Below are 19,165 nucleotides of genomic sequence, written 5' to 3'. Positions count from 1 at the left end.
GGCCATCAACATGAGAACAAGTGGGGGTGTTGAGAGAAATGGTGGAGGAAATGTTTTGTATTCATAAATGTGTCCTCAGTTGATGTTGAAATAATGTTCCTATTGCTTGTTATGATTGACATATTATCTTTTCGCCACAAGATGGCAGGATGGACCTTAATTGTCTAAAGTGCTACATTTATTACTTCTTTGTGTTTGACTTTGATGACTTTGATTTGTGGGATTGCCTGTGAAGACAGCAATGAGAGAGGATGTATCCGCATGTCGGTGGAAATTAAACACGCCAAGTTTTGGCTAAAAGACAACTTATTCGCCGTCAATTCTTCCTACGAATGCAACGTTGAGCTGCAACCACCTCAACAAAGGCCCTTCGCTCCCGGCCGTTTTACTTGATTTTGACTGATTTTGCAAGGCCCACAGATAATTCTGTTCTATTGCTATATAAACGTGAAACCCACCACAAGAAAGATTAGACTCTCTTCTTTCAGCAGAAAAAAGTTAGTTCGTATCTTTTTCTATTCTTTAGAAATCAGCATTAGAAAATAGCTTAGTTTGAGCAATTTTCCAATTTCTGATGAAAAACAGAGAAATTGAGCTTTTTGTAAAAGCATAAATTTCAAACATAACTTTGACTTTAACACAGCTATTTTTCGCTTTTGTGACATCCCAAACATCTGAATAATGTTTATTTGTAAATAACATAAACAACAAGACAAATAGAGCTTTTGATTGCAAAGTAACAATTTATTTACACATCACTAAACTATTGAACTGTTGAACTATTTGCGCACATAACAACAGGGAAGGCTCTCGGCTGCTCCCGGTTGAGTGAGGTGGCTCCCAGTAATCTGGTGAGTCCGGATCAAGATCGGTCTCACTTTTTTCATCATCTTCATCGTTGGTTTCAACCTCGGGCTCAGGAGTAACACAACGTGAGCAGAACGCGTGTGGAACCTGACGCTGTTGTGGCCGTCACCGTCTGTCTCATCAAAATAGATTTTTGTGAATCCTTCTTTGACGATGGTTTCGTTTTCTTTTCAAAACACTCCTCCAGTGTTGTTTGCCTTTTTTCCCCGATCGTTCTCCACATTTTTCTCAAATTCTCGCGTGTCTTCACAAGATCCCTCCAACTTCTGTTTACTGAGTATTTTTCTTCACTTCATTTCTTGGCCAGAGATGAGTTCTTACGAAATGCGCTACTGCCCTCCAGTGGCCAGTTTTATTGCTTTAAATCTAGTTTTGAGCATTGTGCATTGCAGTTTAGGTGCAACAGAATGTAGAGATGCCTCTTGTACCAAAAAAAAAAAAAAAAAAAAAAAAAAAAAAAGTAAAAGATGTATAAATGCGTTTTTGGGACACTGAAACAATAAAAAAAATAGAACGTATTTATACATTTTTGGGAGCAAATGAGTTAATGAAGCTTCTAGATGAGGACCTGCGAGGCATCCATTTCTCAAACTAGAGACTCTTATGTACTTGTCTTCTTGCTTGGTTGTGCAGCGGGGACTCCTGCTTCTCTTTCTACTCTGGTTAGATCTTGTTTGTGCTGCTCTCTGAAGGGAGTGGTACACAGCGTTATAGGAAATCTTCAATTTCTTGGCAATTTTCTCTTATGGAATAGCCTTCATTTCTAAGAACAGATCGTCAAGTTTCACGTGAAAGTTGTCTTTTTCTGGCCATTTTGAGAGCTTAATCAAACCCACAAAGTTGATGCTCCAAATACCCTACTAGGTCAAAGGAAGAATAGTTTTATAGCTTCTCTAACCACCTAAACTGTTTTGAGCTGTGCCAACATAATTGCACAAGGTTTTCTAATCATCTATTATCCTTCTAAGGCATCTAGCAAGCACAATGTACCATTAGAACACTGGAGTGATGTTTGCTGTAAATGGGCCTCTTTACAAAACTACGTAGATATTGCATTAAAACCAGACATTTCCTGTTAGAATAGTCATTTACCACAGTAATAATGTATAGAGTCTTTTTCTGATTAGTTTAATGTTATTTCCATTGAAAAAAAACTGTGCTTGTCTTTCAAAAAGAAGGAAATTTCTAAGTGACCCCAAACTTTTGAACGGTAGTGTATCTATTTAAGAAAATGAAACCATCCCACGATTGTGAACATTTTTTATTTTATGCCAGAAAAGGCACATTCATACAGTGACTCTCATGGTGTCGATTGGCTATATAATGATATATGCATCCACATTCAAGCAGTGCATATCTTATGATTTCAATGAATAAATGCAAGTATAACATTAGCACATTTTGTTAATCACAAGAAGATATAGCACAATCACTTGACATTTATGCACACTTTTAGAGGATGAAATACATTTGCACCCTGTAGTCCATACAGTTTACTGACCTTCAACATCAAAATAGACATGTAGCACAGAACGTTACATCAGTAGCATTTCAAAAATTTGGGGAAGGGGGGGCTTGTATATATATATATTAAATTTAGTTCCTCTCAGTTCCACTTAATTCAAGTTGCATAAACTATGTTGTCAAAATGCATATACTGTACTGTATAACAGAGCAGCATTGTGTGAGTCCAGAATTGTTTGTTTGACTCATGTCTGATTTGAAGCACTGTACAACCAGTTTCAAAACCAACGTTTATTATTTTACACCTTCTGTAATAAGCCACAGTCAGCTGAGATTACTGTCCCACTATGAGACAAGGCAACACCCATGAATGAATGTCTTTGAGTGAGCGAAACGCTGAGATCATCCTTTCTTCTTCCCACTGACCGGGTGGACTGGTGAGTTTACGCGAGGCGAAAAGATGCAAGAGGTCCAAGTTGTTGTGATATTTCAGGATAAAAGGACAGTGGTGTCTTGAGATGCCAGGTTAACCCATTAACTGCCATTGCCGGCAGTCCAATTGATTTTGACTGGATAAATAAATGGCAGTAATAAAATAGCCATTCTTCGCAGAGGATAAAGAATATACCTCTTTGAAGTTGGGTTACTCGTTTCTCATGGCAACGACGTATAGCTATAAGTGAACTGAATGGGTTAAGATTACTATTCAGCTTTTGGGTTGTGGACACATGCAGGGCCTCAATACTTTCTTTTAGAGCCTTTAAATATCGGTATTACAAAATACTGAAATTAATTTGTTCATATTGATTTATGTACATACAGCAAGTGTTTTAAACCCCTTCTAATTATTCATGCAACCATAATGTTAAATAGATGTTGCCAAGTGTGGAATCTTTGCTAAACTATCATTTCTCAAATAGTTTTCTCAACATTTAATCTCTTTCTAGTAGGACTGAATTATCACATTTAAACACCACTGATGGTGATAGATGTTCCAGCTATTTGAGCTGGGAGAGGTTGGCAATGAATAACAATAGGTACATTATTATATTATTAAATAATCATTCCCTCCCAGTTCAAATGGATGGGACATCTATCACTGTTAATGGCAGCCAATGAGTTACAAGTTGTAAGAGGGTTAAACTGACAAGTACGACAAACTTTTGGAAAAATATGTAAGCACTTATTTCTTTCCTGGAGTTGCAGGATTCCACAGGCGATATGTAAAACCAATTTATTCTGCAACAGCTCTGTGAATCTTGGATTTAAAAACGGTTTAGACTGCGTAGCACATGAGTTATATATGTTTTGGTAAACATTGCATAATAACCATCCAAAATTTCCCACTGGACATACTTTCACGCATAAACCAGAGTATAATCTTTGCATTTCACACAATATAAAAGACGCAGGCAAGCTGTTTTCAAGAAACACAACACACCTGTCATGACTTTTACCAGTGCTTTTAACCTCCACTTGTGTGCACAAAAAATAGTAAGAAACATCAACTTTGTGTTTGCATCAGTTCCTCTCATCTTTTTTGTCCATCTATTGTTCTCTGGTTGGCAGTGTGCCACAATTCCAGCTTTATCTTAGAGCACCAACGGCCGCCCTCATCCTGGAGATGTGGCCTTTTATGTAACAGCTCTCAGCCCGGAAGCAGCCTGAAGAACATTTGACAACAGCCACGAAAAGGCCGTCCACTTAATTCTGTGACAAGAAGCCCAATTCTTCATTGGTTATTTGTCCATGGACTTGTTGATTCTGAGTGTGTGGAGAGTGTCAGTGAATGTCACGGGCTTATCGGTGTCTGTCTTGACGCGCTCTTTTCGCGATGTGTCGGGCTCCCATAGAAAGAACTCATGAAGGAGTGTGTTGACAGTGTCAGGACACTCCATCATCACCATGTGACTTCCTTCCTCGATGACTTTTAGGAAGGCAAATAAGAGGATCTAAGAAAGGACACAGTATTCATACAGGATTATAATAACTTTGGGTTTCATACATGAAAATGATACACCACTAACAAAAAGTAAAGGTTAATAGGCTTTTGGGGTCAAATGAATTTGACCTTCAATCAACATTTGAATTCACACGTCCAAATGTCTGATGTTTCATTGGTGGATTTGATTTCAAACTTTATGGTTTAACATGATAAGTTTTAAATTATAATCTGATCACTTGTTTTGGCATGATAAATTTGAAATTTTATTGTGTTAAATAATACATTCATCAAATTACCGTATTGGCCCGAATATAAGACGGCCCTGATCATAAGACGACCCCATCTTTTTCAAGACTCAAGTTTGAAAAAAGACTTTTTGAACACCAAATTAATTTTTATACAGAAAATAATTACAGTATATCTGAAACAAATGATTATAACAATATATTTGAGAGAAAAAGCATGTTATTTTGCCTCATTGAAATCTTAATATCTGAACATTTAAATATGTAAACTAAAGTGCAATCACATTTGAAAATAAGTGGCTTCTGGTTTTTGAAATGTAAATAAACCAATTTATTGTGATAAAAAAACAAAATTGCAATAACTGCATTAACCATCAAAGTGAAGTCTAACTGTAACTGTAGTCTTGAAACAAATCTGAAGAAGGAAAAACATTGCAATAAAATAATGCAAACTGGTTAAACTAGTAGCTGAGATCTGTCATGACAGAACATCGCTTCAATGATGTCTGGCGCCATCTAGCGTCGTGAATGGGGAGAGCAGCTGAGATCTGTCATATCAGAACATCGCTTGAATGATATCTGGCGTCGTCTAGCGTCATGAATGGGTATAATGTCTAGACCGCGAATATAAAACGACCCCCGTGTTTTTCAATCTTATTTCACTGCAAAAAACACCGTCTTATATTCGGGCCAATACGGTAGTTTTTTTTTTGTGGGCACGACGCACTACAACAGAATCTTCACGTGACAAAAAAGTTACTACTACTACAATTATTGACATAATAACTCATTCATTCAATTTGTTTTGATTGGGAGAGGTGGTAGCAAATGATGGCTCATCCCTTAACCCAATATCACTAACATTAGGTGGGTACTAATAGAAACAATTTACCTCAGCCATGCGCTGGTCCTCATCCATGGGCACAAATTTGTCGCACATGCCATGAACCAATAGAATGGGCACTGTGAGCTCAGCATGGTAGACCTCATCACCCTCAGGCCAGTACTGGCCACTCATCATAGCACGCAGCACGAATGGAGACACATTGAAGGCATTGCCCTGCTTCAACAGCTGCTTTTCTTTGGCACCCTGATGGGCAAATCCAGCTCTTAAATGAAACATTTGGAGAGAATCCGAATTAGTGTGGATACAGTATTCACATTGTTCCGATTTTTCCTAAATATCCTTGTCAAATGAACTTACTTGAGGAAACTCCATGCCAGACAAGGAGACAGACAGTGGAGGACACACGATGGGAGTTGGAAGATGGAACAAAGGCTGGGCTCCAATGCTGTGGGACCTCCTCCGTTGATCATGACCACTTTGTGGACAAGGTCAGGGTATTCGTGGGCCAGGAATGTGCAAAATGACACTCTGTTGGACATAAAGTGGAGTATAAATAGCTAAACTCAGGGGTCACAAACTTTTTGGAAGGACATGTTTAGGGTTTTCCCAAGTGTTTTAAAGCCCAGTGGCAGTAGTTATTTTTTTCAGCATTAAAAATATCTATAATATATTTTCCGCTTTATAAGGTGTACCTAAAAGCCTTAAATTTTCTCAAAAGCCAACAATGTGTCTTACAATTCAATGCTCTTTATATATGCATCAATATCTGTAAATCATGGCATGAAATTCTCTTTAGTGGAGCTCTATATAGTGGCATGCATAATGCAACCCCAGCCCATACTACTACTACTGTGCCTTATAATGTGGTGCCCCCTATACCGTATTTTTGGGACCAGAAGTCGCAGTTTTTTTCATAGCTGGGGGTGCGACTTATACTCAGGAGTGACTTATGTGTGAAATTATTAACACATTATGATATCATTTCACATGTTATTTTAGTGTTTTGGAGTGACACTGATGGTTTGGTAAACTTGTTAGCATGTTCTTTATGCTATAGTTATCCGAATAACTCTTAATAGCTATGGTTGTATTGAAATGCATGCTTTTAGTTTGTGGCACTTTCATGCCCAAGTGGGGGCTCACTCGCATTTGTTTACACGAAGAAGAGCGCTCACACGCCAGAAGAAGACGGACAGCTACACAGCGTCTGAGCGTGTGGGCGAGAGAGAAAGAGAAAAACACAGCTGCGAACCTACGTTCATTGTTTATGCTTGTAAAATATCTATACAGAGGCAACACCTGTGTGTATCATCTTTTCTGTTGTTCTTGTGTGGTTTCCACCCGTTATCGGACACTTAGAGCCAGTTGTGTGGTTGTTTGACCGATGTGCTAATGCTAGCGAACGCATGCTAATTGTTTGTGTCATTGCTGTAATAGCAGCTAATTATCATTTATTTACGTTGATGTGAAACTCTTTGGTATCGAGGACGAAATTGATTTGTATTATTTCTATTTTTAGTTTCACTCTTCAAATGAGGGTGTCAAAACGACGGCCAAAATAAAGTCAGCAAATTATATGGACGTCCAGCATCGTCATTTGGGAGTTTAGCTCGCTGTATAGCCAGGACCGAGCCGTAGCGTCCTGGTGAGGACAGTATATTCGCATTTCTTGTTCATGCATCATGTAACATTATGATACTGTGCACTTATTCAGCATGTTGTTCTCTATTGTATTTTTATATTAAATTGCCTTTCAAGATGACATATTTGTTCTATGTGTTGGATTTTATCAAGTTAATTTCCCCCCAAAATGCGATTTATACTCCGGTGCGACTTATATGTTTTTTTTTTTTTTTCCTCTTCGTTGGGCATTTTATGGCTGGTGCGACTTATACTCTGGTGCGATTTATAATCCGAAAAATACGGTATATAAAAAACAAAAAACGTTTTAAATAAGGCCATTCATTCAAGGTGTGCCTTATACTCCGATGCTCCTTATAGTGTGGAAAATACAGTTCTTTAAAAAAAATTTATAATGCTTTTTTTTGTTTGTTTTTTGTTTTTTTTTTCGTGAAAAATAAATTGGTAATTTTATTTTTTGGAATTGATATGTTATCATCAACATATAGCTTACCTAATTTAGATAAAATGATATGTTCCACATTATGGTGTTTATATATACACTAGCTCACAGGTGTCAAACCGATTCCAGAAAGGGCCAAGTGGGTGCAGGTTTGCCTTCCAACCAATGAAGAGGACACCTTTTCACCAATCAGATCTTTTACATGTGTAATCAGTTAAACTTTATCAGGTGCTGCTTGTTTCAGTAGGAAGTTCATTGGTTAAACTCTCTGCACTGTATCGGTTAGAACAAAATCCAGCTCCCACTTGGCCCTTTCTAGAATCGGTTTGACACCTGTGCACTAGATTATGTTGAACTCTCTTCTGCTTCATGTGTCAATTTTACAATCAACTTCAGCTGGTTGTGACAAATTAAAGTGCGTATGAGAGGATAAAAAAGTCTTAAATATCATTATTATGTGAATTAGAATCACATTTTGAGACGATTCGACTATATACAACAATTTGGCAAAGCACAGATGATGAGAAAATTAGTGTTTTAATCTGCCGTCTAGCCACGCCTACCATTATGGGGCTCTAGCGTGATTAAGAATGCAGCCCATTGAGGAGTAATTATGCATAATGAGGAAAATGCGACAAAGAGAGCTGCAAAATGTCATTGTTTCAGTCTCTCTACTCCAATATTTTTAAAGGATATTCTTTTTATCGAATTATTTTTCCCAATTGCTAAATAAATGGTATGGTCATGACAATTAACAATCTTGTGCTAAATGGAATATTAAATAATAAAAATGCATTTATTCAGTACGACATGGCAAAATGACTCCATAATGGTCAAAACTGTCGACTTCACCTTTACAGTCGCACCTCCCGAACGCTATATTATGCCGCCATAGTTAGTCAGGCTTTGGTCATTTCCCTGCCCCCCGGCTTCGGAGAATGTAAACAACCCAAGAGGCGTGACAGCTAGCCGACATGCTAACTCGAACCGAGTGACGTCTCAAAGTCTTATTTTTGCTTTTTGAAACGAAAAATCGAACAAAACTAGCCCGGGTCATGTCACACTGCCGCGGGGTTGTCGATTGTCTTCGCTGATCGGCAACCCGGAGAGCAAGTTACAGCTCGTTCCCCAGCTACTACGGACAGGAGAGCTCGCAGGGGAAGCAGCCGGAGAGTACCGCCGGACAAACCGGCTGATGTCGGAGGAACGTGTGGCTGCCACATGGTCAACACGAATATAATGAAAAATAATGCTTTACTACACGGCGACGATGTAAACAAAGAGCGGCGTGCAGTTGTTGTGCAGCTAACATGATATACAGAATGTGTCTTAGGAGATTTTTTTCTAGATGCCCATCCATGATGAAACGTAAGTAAATAGTCCTTTGTTTAAAGAAAGTTTGTCGTGTTTACTTTGTAATCGCTGTATTCGTGGCCATTTTTAACACAGTGTTGCAATTTCTGATGTGGTTGAAAATTTGACAGAACACCGGGCACATGAAGAGGGCAATAAACCGGGTATAGTGCTCTCCCGGCGGTGGGATGTGTGACTCAGTCGTCGGCCGAGTGGTCAAGGAGCATGTCAGCCACAAAATGCAAGCTACCTGCGTATTAAAATGATCACAGTATTTTACATAATACAAAACCCGATGTTTACTCACTTCCTCATAAGTCCAATGGTCCCACAGTAGTAGGGCTTGTTTTGGCCAATATCCACCGGTGAATGGGAACCTTTTGAAACCCCAAAAAGTCTCACAAGCCTCTCCCTGGTGCAGCAAAATTTTTCTGTAGCCGTTTGGCTGGCTTGATGCGAAAAATAAACGAATTAATCTGCAAAATCAGCTGAATCCTTTGTCCTTCTTATACAACACTACGGCTGGATAGTGAAGACGACTCCTTCTACCGTACACGTCACAGCGCTCTCTTTCTCAACTCGAGACTGGAGCCAAAAGTTACTCATTTTCATGGCGCGGGATTCAAAAAACTAAATATAGCGATCGCTTCCACACACATTCAAGCGGCCAATTTCATTCAGGAGCATAAAATATCGCGGAAAATATGAAATAAAAATGCTTTTTGCTGTCATAGGCACTTTAAGAGTGATTCAACAGATGCTAAGGAATACTTTGAAATTCAATATTTGTTTTAATAAGTTTAAATGAGTTATGTTTTTATATGATCTTTCTACACCTGTTCCGAAAGTTGTTTGGAGATCATCAAACACTTACCCATAAGAGTGGCCAATGAGAATGTTGCGTTTCCGAGCGTATCTCTTGAAAATGGCACGCATGTCCTCTGCAAGGGCGTAAAAAGTGTACGCCGCAGCAATCTGTGGCGCCGTGCTTGCTCCGTGACCTGCCAAGTCCGGTGCTATGACCTCATAGCCCAGTCGAGAGAAGAAGTCCAGCTGGCTATTCCATATGTCCAACGAGCCACCGACACCGTGCACAAAGAACAGTGCTACGTCTGAGTGTGTCCCCTTGCAGCTCGAGATCACACGATTAGAGTCGATCAACACGGTGCGTTTGGGCTTCCGGCGTCGGCGGCGAGGAGGGGGAGCGGGTTTTTGCTCACCAGAAGGTGGAGGAACAGACGGGGGAACCGGGTTGGGGTCCGGAGAAGATGCTAATTCTTTGTAGTCTGCTAGCTCCACCTCTACAGTGCTGCACGGTTCCAGATCGCCATCCTGACACTGAAGGATCTCAGAGTGCAAAACGTCACCGAGATTCTCGATCACCAGCTGGCCGTTACGATACACTGTGATCTTCCTCTTGCAGTGGACGCCACTGCTGTCATTTTTAGGTTCATCACCATCAGTAGTGTTCTGGTCATTGACAACAGAATGACGCTCAGGGACGATGTGGCGCACTCGCAGCACCCGTCCAGGTTTCACCTCCACGAACTCGAATCCGTCTGAGGGCTCTGTCGATTCCAAGGGTAAAACTAGACGGGCAGCCTTCCCGGTTAGGCAGCAAAGAATTCCTTCGGTGATCGTGGTTAGCATGGTGACTTCCTGAAGAAAAAAAAAAACAAAAAATTGTGAAAAATAGAAACAAATTCAGCATTCCATTCCATTATCGGTAGTAGAACATGGGTTGGTTTCATCGAAATGCTGCCATTTCTCCGTGAATCCTTTAAAATAGTCTCACAATCTGGACTCACCTCATATCAGAAAAGGTGCATTTCTGCCATCTGCTGGCGGTTGTCTGATACTAAAATTGTTTAGTCAATCAATTACTGCCTTCTTGTAAGTCAGCTTGTGACACAAGACAAAAACAAATCAACAAGATGACAGCTCATAACTTGAAAAATCATTAAATTAGGGCACTTGTAAATCGAGGTACCAAAGGTTATAGTAAAAGCAATACCCAATCACAAAATTTTACTCCATTTTTTTGGGAATTAAAACTTATATAACAATAACTGACATGCAGGCTGACACAAAAAAATGGTCATCACCTAAACTTGAGTAACTTTTCAAATATCAATTCTTTTCATTTTGATTGAAATTTGACCTTCGAGATCCCAAGGACAACTGAGGAAAAGACATTCATAGTCGAGGCATATTTTCAGCTGAAGTCTATCTACGCAGCTCAATTGTGGTTCAAATAACGGTTTGGATGTCGTGCATTTCCTGTCCACTCAGTGATCTACAGATGGGTCAACAAGTTCAGAACCCATGACACTGTGCATAACCTCAATGGTAAAGACACTAACAGACAATCACACTCTGGACCACCGCAGGAGCGTCATTGAGAACATTGCCCACCAGATTCAAATGTGCCTGCAGCGCCAGGGAGCTCATTTGGAGCACATTTTTTGAGCGCCAGCGAAACAAAGAGTTTTTGTAATGTAGACTTGAAACTTTAGAGTTGTCTGCTGCATAGGCCTGACCTAATATAGCTGATGTTTTGTGGCGATTAAAATAAAATTCTGGAAGTTATTCGATTTTTGGTGATGAAAGTTATTTTTTTGTGTCGCCCTGTAAAACACCATCATATAAGTGACGGCTCATTATCTCTTTCTTTTTTTTTTGAGTATTTACTGTATGCAATCAGTAGTGTACAGTAAACTCCCACTTTTAACAGGAACACAAAAAAAGCCTTCCCCCACAAAAGTAAAAAAAATAAATACAAAAAAACCACAGGCAATTGATACTACCCCTCAGAAATATCACAAACGATGACAGCTTTGCTTCATTATATAAGTTAATAAATGCCACATTACTTGACAAACAAAATGGACACGAATTAGCGCTTTGAATAAGGAAAAAAAAGATTAACAACAACTGATTTGGAATGTTTTTCAAAGTCTGTGCATACAGTTTTATGTAAACAACGAAACAATGGAATAAAACTTCCATTGTTTCTGTAGCTGACTGCAACTTGATAGGTGCATTGCTTTCAAATCTTACATAAACACATTCTCACCGTCTCTAGGAAACAGCAAGAAGAGTCACTTCTTTTGTTTCCAGGTAACCAAATATGTGAAGGAAAAATCAAATTTTGAAGCGACTCTTCATATAAAATGGTGCATATATTACACATTTCGTTTAGTATATTCATTATGATTGTGTAGTTATTCTTTGTGTTCATATTGATTTATTTATTACAACAATTTTCAAAATTCACAGAAAAACTGCTTGCTGGGAGTGAATGATCTGTATCAATGCCATTGATGAAGATGGACGTCAAATGCATTATTACCAGGAAGATTTGCCAGAATAAGTTTTAAAAATAAATGCTGATCAGTGTATGTATGTATTAGGTGAAGGTAAATGCCTTTGTGTATATAATAGTCGGATATAAGCAAGAAAATGGTTTGAACATATAATTCCACTACAGATGCCAATATTAATGAACTAATTGACATTTATGAAATTAATCGGCAACTATAGAAACGATGTTGGACTGAACATTGTGCAAATCCTGCTTTTCTAGCCTCACGATATAGGAAATAATCTCTTATTTATTTGTAATGTATTATTTTGTACATTTAACAATTACAAAAATGAAACCAAATATCCTCTGATTTCTGTCGATGAAAAGCAGATGACTATTTATGTAATCAATGTAAAATATCAAACAACTTCTGAAAACATTGATACAGTTGCACAGCATTCACACGGTCAAAATTTCTCTGGGTATTTTTTTTTTTTGTTACAAGGCACATTTACAGTTGAATTGTTAAATCCAGGGTAATATAACAGTGACGATTCATCGACTCATTGCAAAAAATTAATCAGTGATTATTCAACTGTCAAAATAATCGTTTGTGGTATAGCCCTGAATTACACTCATACTGAGAAATGATTGATAGAAATTTAGAATCATGCACAAAAGTAGGTCATGTTGTGGGCAATGTGTCACATAAGATCACATCAAAAAATGTACCCAGCTTGCAGCAAAATGTCACCTCAATGCACCCACCTGCTGACCCATTCTTAATAATACAGGCTCCTCATCATGCCTCAAAACAAACAGTGACTGCGCTGCACTGCAGAATATTTAGGTTGTCTGCTAGGCAGTGCACAGTGTTCTGCTCTACATTTTATCTTTTCTGAATATTACAGAGTGGATGGATAAACATGTTGTAGCGTGGCGCAGTTTGGCCTCAAATGCGCAAATGTACATGCATCTACGGAACAGTACGATGCGTAACCCACATTTTTTTTTTTTTTTAATCTGGTTCCATTCACCATGCAACAATCGTGTTGAATATGCGTGGCCGTGATGACTCGACAACAACACGCTGCATCCAATGAACACAGGCAATTAAGCTTATTTCGTTGCTGCACTTTGCATGATAGCACTGCAACGTGCAGGCCTTAATATGACTTTAAATTATTGATTTGTTGCTATTGTTTTTGCACCACTATGGAGCATGCTTTGTTTATTTTTTACTGCAAGGAAGGCATTACACGCTAGATGATAATGTATAATACAGTATGCTTACCTGCTGCTTAGATTAATGAAGGTGTTGAGAAGTCAACCAAATGACCGCCGACCAGATGACCATCCATTCGATGCTGAAAACAGTCAACACGCTTCAATCAGCATCGTGAAAAGAATATAAAAGGACTTAAAAGGGTGATGGAGCGTGCATGCCTAAAAATGTCCAGATGCGATTGTGATAAAATGCCCATCACGAAAAAAGATGCAATGTTTTTCCCCCCTCTTCATCAGCATCTGTCACTGCGCAGCAAGACAGAAGTGCCACCCAGCCCTGTTGCCCTTCACCGCACAGGGCCGGTTTCAGTTCTGAGTGGCGGGAAAAACAGCCAATAGGAGCGGGACAAGCGCTAAGCTGCAGCCAATAGGAGCGCGGTGTTGCTTTGTTGCTAAGGCTTGGCAAAGCAGCCTTGGCTGCAGGCAGGTCGAAGAAAATGATTCGGATGAGTAAGAAAACCGCCATGTGAAGCTTGTGGTTTTTGAAATTAAATGATGGACATTAGGGTTTGTCATTTGCAGATATTAGTGCAAAATATGCTGAACTTAAATGACATTTAAATTGAAAACTGTAGACTTTGTTCTTCTTCATATGTTGTGGGAAATAATGAGTATATAAAGAATTAATTACAGCAATTGAATTTGATTGTTTTTTTCTAGCAATCTATACTCTGACCGTTGCAAAATATTTTACTCGCTTATTAGTAAGATGTTATTAATATTATTTTTTTTCGAAAGTGCTTAGCCCAACAATTATTAACATTGGCATAAAAGTGTAGCCTACATTAGGTGTGTCAAACTAATTTTGGTAGGCATGTGCTGGTATGAGATTCTGACAATATGATAACCTTAAGCCAAAATATCTCGGTTTTACGGTATCATTATATTGCAATTACAGCTCTAAATACTTTGAGATATGTGGGTTAAAAAAAAAAAAAAAAAATCCATTAAACAGGATTTGTATTTTTCAAAACCTATTAGCAAATTGGACCATAAGTATAATGTTAAGTTAAAATAAATAAATAATAACAATAAATAACTGAAATATTCTAAATAAAATAAAAATAAAAGCAGTCCTTTAAGCTGAACCTAAAACCACAGCCGCAGCTCAACATTATTACCATCAAAGCAAAAAAAATTGAATTATTTCCCATAAAAAGCATGTGTGTGTACACACACTCTCTAAATACAGACAGTTGCCAGAGAAAAAAAAAATGTTTTACCACCGCTAGAAACACTAAACATGCTGGAGTTAACTCTCGTAGCTGGTGGGAAACATTAATGACAGTGTTTACTAACCTTTAATTTTGTATAAATGCGAAATTATATTGGATGTATTGCCTCCTCAGCAGCCACCCTCCGCAAACATGTTTTACATGACGGTTGGCCCTCCTCCTCTCAGCCGCGGCCGTCTATAACTTTTCTGTGGCCAAAGTATTTCCGTACCAGTGATTTCGTTTTTTCCGATGAGGGAGAAGTTCAGGAGTTTCACCTCCTCCAGCATAGTGTAGCATAGTTGACTCACAGATACTGTGCAACAACCAGTGGGGGAGGGTTGAGCCTTGCAACTCAACTGCAAGCGAGGGATTTTTCCCTGCATTTGGGACGTGAAAAACAGCTAACACTTTAGGGACGGTCTGACAGAAAATTTTTGCGGTTTTGAAACCGTGACATTTTCATACCACGGTATACCTTGGGACCTCAGCACATGTCTACATTTTGCTACACAGGCCACATTTATGGCAATTACATCTCATGTAGGCTAAATTAGTTTATTTTTGGCCAAATAAGTCACTTCACTGGCTGGAATGCGTTCATGACGGTCTTTACGAACCTATGATTTTGTATAAATGCGAAATCATATTGTAGGTATTGCCTCCTCGGCAGCCACCCTCCGCAAACATCGGTTGGCCCTCTTCCTCTCAGCCTCGGCCGTATGTAACTTTTCTGTAGCTGAAGTATTCCCATACCAGCAATTTCATTTTCTCCGATGGGGGTTCAGGAGTTTCACCTCCTCAAGCCATCGTGTATTACAGCTGACTCACTGACATTGAGCAAGAACCGCGGGCATGAGCAAACCGTGAGCATTGTAGCTGCAAGCATTTTTGGGTCATAAATATAGCTAATACCGTAGGGACAGTATGACGGAAAATTTTTGCGGTTTTGAAACCGTGACGCTTACATACCAGGGTATACAGTACCTTGAAACCGGTAATTGGCACATGTCTACATTTTGGGACACGGCTCACATTTATGGCAATTAGATCTCATGTAGGCCAAATTAGTTTATTTTTGGCCAAATGAGTCACCTCACTAGCTGCCATTGATGGTGCTTAAATTTCTATTTATTTAGTTTCTTATTTATTTATTTTATTGAATAGTATTTAAATGAGTGCTTGTGTAAAGATACCCATATAAAAGTAAAAGTACTGTTTCGACTCATTCAGAGGTGGCAAAAAAGTAACAATGCAGACTTGTTTAAAAAAGCAAAACAAAACATCACAATGTACTGAAGTAGAAGCACAGTTTATTGTAAAACGGACTCGACGAAAAATACAAGTTGGCCTACTGAGGAAAAAATACAATCTGAAAAAGCAGTCCTAATTGTGTCCCTAAGATCCTTTATGTAAGTTTAAAAATGCGAACTATTTCTACAGTAACTACGACTAAAATACTTTTCAGATTCTGTAATTTCTCTTCAAAATGTAAAAATGCTTCTACAAGTTGCGCTTCCTTAGCTGCAGATGGCGCATCACCCCTAGAACGTGAATATTCACTTCCGACAAGCACAACACTGTAGTAGAAGAAGAGTCGTGACATTCAGCGTTCACATGCCTCGAAAATTCTTCTAAATTACAAAATGAATACTTTACTAGCGTCCTTTGCCCGTTTGCGCAGACTAACGCATTTAAACAGGTAACAAATTACACATTTCACCCTTATAATGGTTTGTTACATTTCGCATAAATTTGATAATTATGCTTTTTAGCCTGACGCTAGCAAGCTGTTTAGTTGACTCCACTCGTCATGTTTATGATTTTGGTTGGAGTTGAAGCAATTTTGGAGGAATGTAAAAACAAATATTAATGTCAACACTCCCTATTAGAAGTTACATTAGTTCTGTGGTACATTACTGTACATCACAAGCGCAATAAACTTGAACGAACAATCCTGGATCATTTAGCTGTATAAAGGTAAAAGTATGCACTGTGAATGGAAAATAAAAGTGAAATGCTTGATTCATTTTCTCGAATGCGAAAGTAAAATATCATGTAAGATCAAATTTGTCACGATAAAACTTGACATTTATCACGATACAGAAATATTGTGCTGGCATTTGTAATGTTAAAAGAAATAGAACAAATAATCAACACTAATAACAGAAACTGATGTTACACAAATGTATAAATGTAGTGAAAACAACAAATCCTTTAAAAAACGATGACCACTTCTTCACACAACTTTTGACTCTCAATGTATAACCTATGTCTATTTTCAATGTATTTCCCCTTTTTTTTCTTCATCTACTAGCATCCCAGCATCAAACCTCTTTGTGAATGGGAACGCTCACCTCCGATTCTTCAGCAGCTGTTTTGTCCCTAGAACTCCAGTGGATCAACAGATTTCTTCCCGGGCCGAGGGCGCTATGGTCTTCAGGCAGCTTCCGTGGCAATACCAGCAAGTGCGAACCAAGAAAAGAGGAACCGAGTATCAGCCTAAAAACCTCAAACGCAAGAGGACCCACGGCTGGATCAAGAGGCTCAGTACTCAAGGTGGAATAGAGGTGCTCCTGCGGCGGATGTTGAAGGGACGAAAATCACTCTCGCACTGAACATTGAGGGTTGGAGAGCAAGACTTTCTGGTTATGAAATCCTACTTAAGAACCCGAGAACTGTAATGTGTAGGGAAGTGATACTTGGGGTGGATTGGGCAGTCGTCAGTGATGGGAGAAACCGTCTTTCAGAAACTATCTCAATTGTCTTGATAAATACTGTAGGTGTGTTCTTTCATCAAGATGCGCCCCTGTATTAATAAATGACTTATTAAATTCCTCTCAGAATTAGCTTGTGAGAAGATGTATTTTGTGAAATCATCTATCATCCTCGATTTTCTATAGTGTCTATGGGTCAGTGGCCTACGCTTTTGATTTAAATCAAATATTTCAACTAGGGCTGTCAAAATTATCGCGTTAACGCGCGGTAATTAATTTTTTTGATTAATCATGTTAAAATATTTGACGCAATTAACGCACATGTCCCGCTCAGACAGTATTCTGCCTTTTGGTAAGTTTTACAGCAAGGTTTTTTGTGCTGTCTAACAGCGAACTCTTGTGGTCGCTTTGTGACATGGTTTATTGCTTTCTTGCCAGTTCAATATGGCTGCACGACGTCTCGGGCTGACGCCTACATGGTAATGTTGTGCTTATATGATCCTTGGACAAGATTTGTCCATAAGTATGGTGGTTGTAAAGAATGTACATATTATGTTAGTAAGCGAAATGTCATATTTTTTGTATGAGACGCTTTTTGTTTATGTTTAGTGAACCTGTATAGCGTGCTAAGCTAACGTTATTGCTAATGCAATGCTTGTGTACTTTTTTTTGTTGTTTCACTACGGTCTAAAGAGGACAGTGGTTTGAGGCCATTTTATTAATAAATCAGATGAAAAAGGAAGTCTGATTATTAAGGCGTCGTTCACTAGCTGTCTAGCTTTGGAAAAAGTAGACGCTTCAGAGTGAGGACAGCATAGACAGATTTAAATGACAGTAGAGTGAAATGCCCACTACAGTCCTTATGTACCGTTTGTTGAATGTATATATCCATCTTGTGTCTTATCTTTCCATTCCAACAAATTATTTTACAGAATATATATATAATTTACAGAAAAATATGGCATATTTTATAGATGGTTTGAATTGCGATTAATTACGATTAATTAATTTTTAAGCTGTAATTAACTCGATTAAAAATTTTAATCGTTTGACAGCCCTAATTTCAACACATGGAAATTAATAAGCTTTTAACAAATAGACAGTTTGCATAAATATGGGTGTATTGTTTCATAGGTATGGAGAAATCAGGCTAAACAGTATAGAAGTTACAGTGAACCTACAGTAGTACTTTACACAATAGCAATTTATTAAAATCGAGAAATGAAGCTTTTATGTGGGAAAGAGTAAAAGTCATAGAATTACCAGTATTTTCAGCCTCATAACATAGCCACAGAAATCAAATTAATGGAAAAGCCTGTGTTACTCGTTCATAGGGCATACTAATATATAAGGGTGTAACGGTACATGTATTTGTATTGAACTGTTTCGATACGGGGTGCTCGATTCGGAACGGAGGCATACCGAACGGGTTTCTGATGTAATGTAACCCTTACTTCTTGAGGCTGTGAGTCGATCGGGTTACAGTTTCTTTGTGTAGATTATATTTACTCAGTCTTCTCTACTATAATGAGGACCAACACGGTAGGACAGTATCTAACCCAGAAACGTCAACGGCGCGACAACGTGGCTGCCGCGAGAACGCAGTGAAACGCGGGCGTTAAAGTCAATCAGCCAATGCACACCAGTCGCAGTGCGGTGTGCATTGTGTTTGTTGCCAAAAAGCTCAATCTTGGTCTCATCTGACCAAAGCACACGGTCCCAGTTGAAGCCTTGGACCGTGTGTATTTTTGTGTGAGACCAAGATTGAGCTTTTTGGCAACAAACACACTAAGTGGGTCTGGCGTGCCACGAAAGATGCGCATGCTGAAAAGCTAC

General features: G+C 38.7%; 2 protein-coding genes across 2 annotated transcripts; one reads left to right on the top strand and one right to left on the bottom strand.

Annotated features, from left to right (window-relative positions):
• Positions 1 to 2,099: 2,099 nt before the first annotated feature.
• Positions 2,100 to 13,578, bottom strand: abhd8a (abhydrolase domain containing 8a). Its single transcript, XM_057856469.1, has 6 exons — positions 13,558 to 13,578; positions 13,406 to 13,478; positions 9,679 to 10,463; positions 5,726 to 5,896; positions 5,414 to 5,630; positions 2,100 to 4,283 (listed from the first exon to the last, which is right to left on the bottom strand). Exons 3-6 carry the CDS (start codon positions 10,452 to 10,454, stop codon positions 4,071 to 4,073), a joined length of 1,377 nt encoding a protein of 458 aa, XP_057712452.1. The 5' UTR covers positions 10,455 to 10,463; positions 13,406 to 13,478; positions 13,558 to 13,578; the 3' UTR covers positions 2,100 to 4,070.
• Positions 13,579 to 16,183: 2,605 nt separating this feature from the next.
• mrpl34 (mitochondrial ribosomal protein L34) lies at positions 16,184 to 18,029 on the top strand. Its single transcript, XM_057857999.1, has 2 exons — positions 16,184 to 16,314; positions 16,930 to 18,029. The coding sequence occupies exons 1-2, from the start codon at positions 16,259 to 16,261 to the stop codon at positions 17,228 to 17,230; spliced, it is 357 nt and encodes a 118-aa protein (XP_057713982.1). The 5' UTR covers positions 16,184 to 16,258; the 3' UTR covers positions 17,231 to 18,029.
• The last annotated feature ends 1,136 nt before the right edge of the window (positions 18,030 to 19,165 follow it).

Source organism: Corythoichthys intestinalis, chromosome 14, assembly GCF_030265065.1.
Source record: "Corythoichthys intestinalis isolate RoL2023-P3 chromosome 14, ASM3026506v1, whole genome shotgun sequence".
Taxonomy (NCBI): domain Eukaryota; kingdom Metazoa; phylum Chordata; class Actinopteri; order Syngnathiformes; family Syngnathidae; genus Corythoichthys; species Corythoichthys intestinalis.
This window is presented reverse-complemented; position numbering and strand designations above follow the sequence as displayed.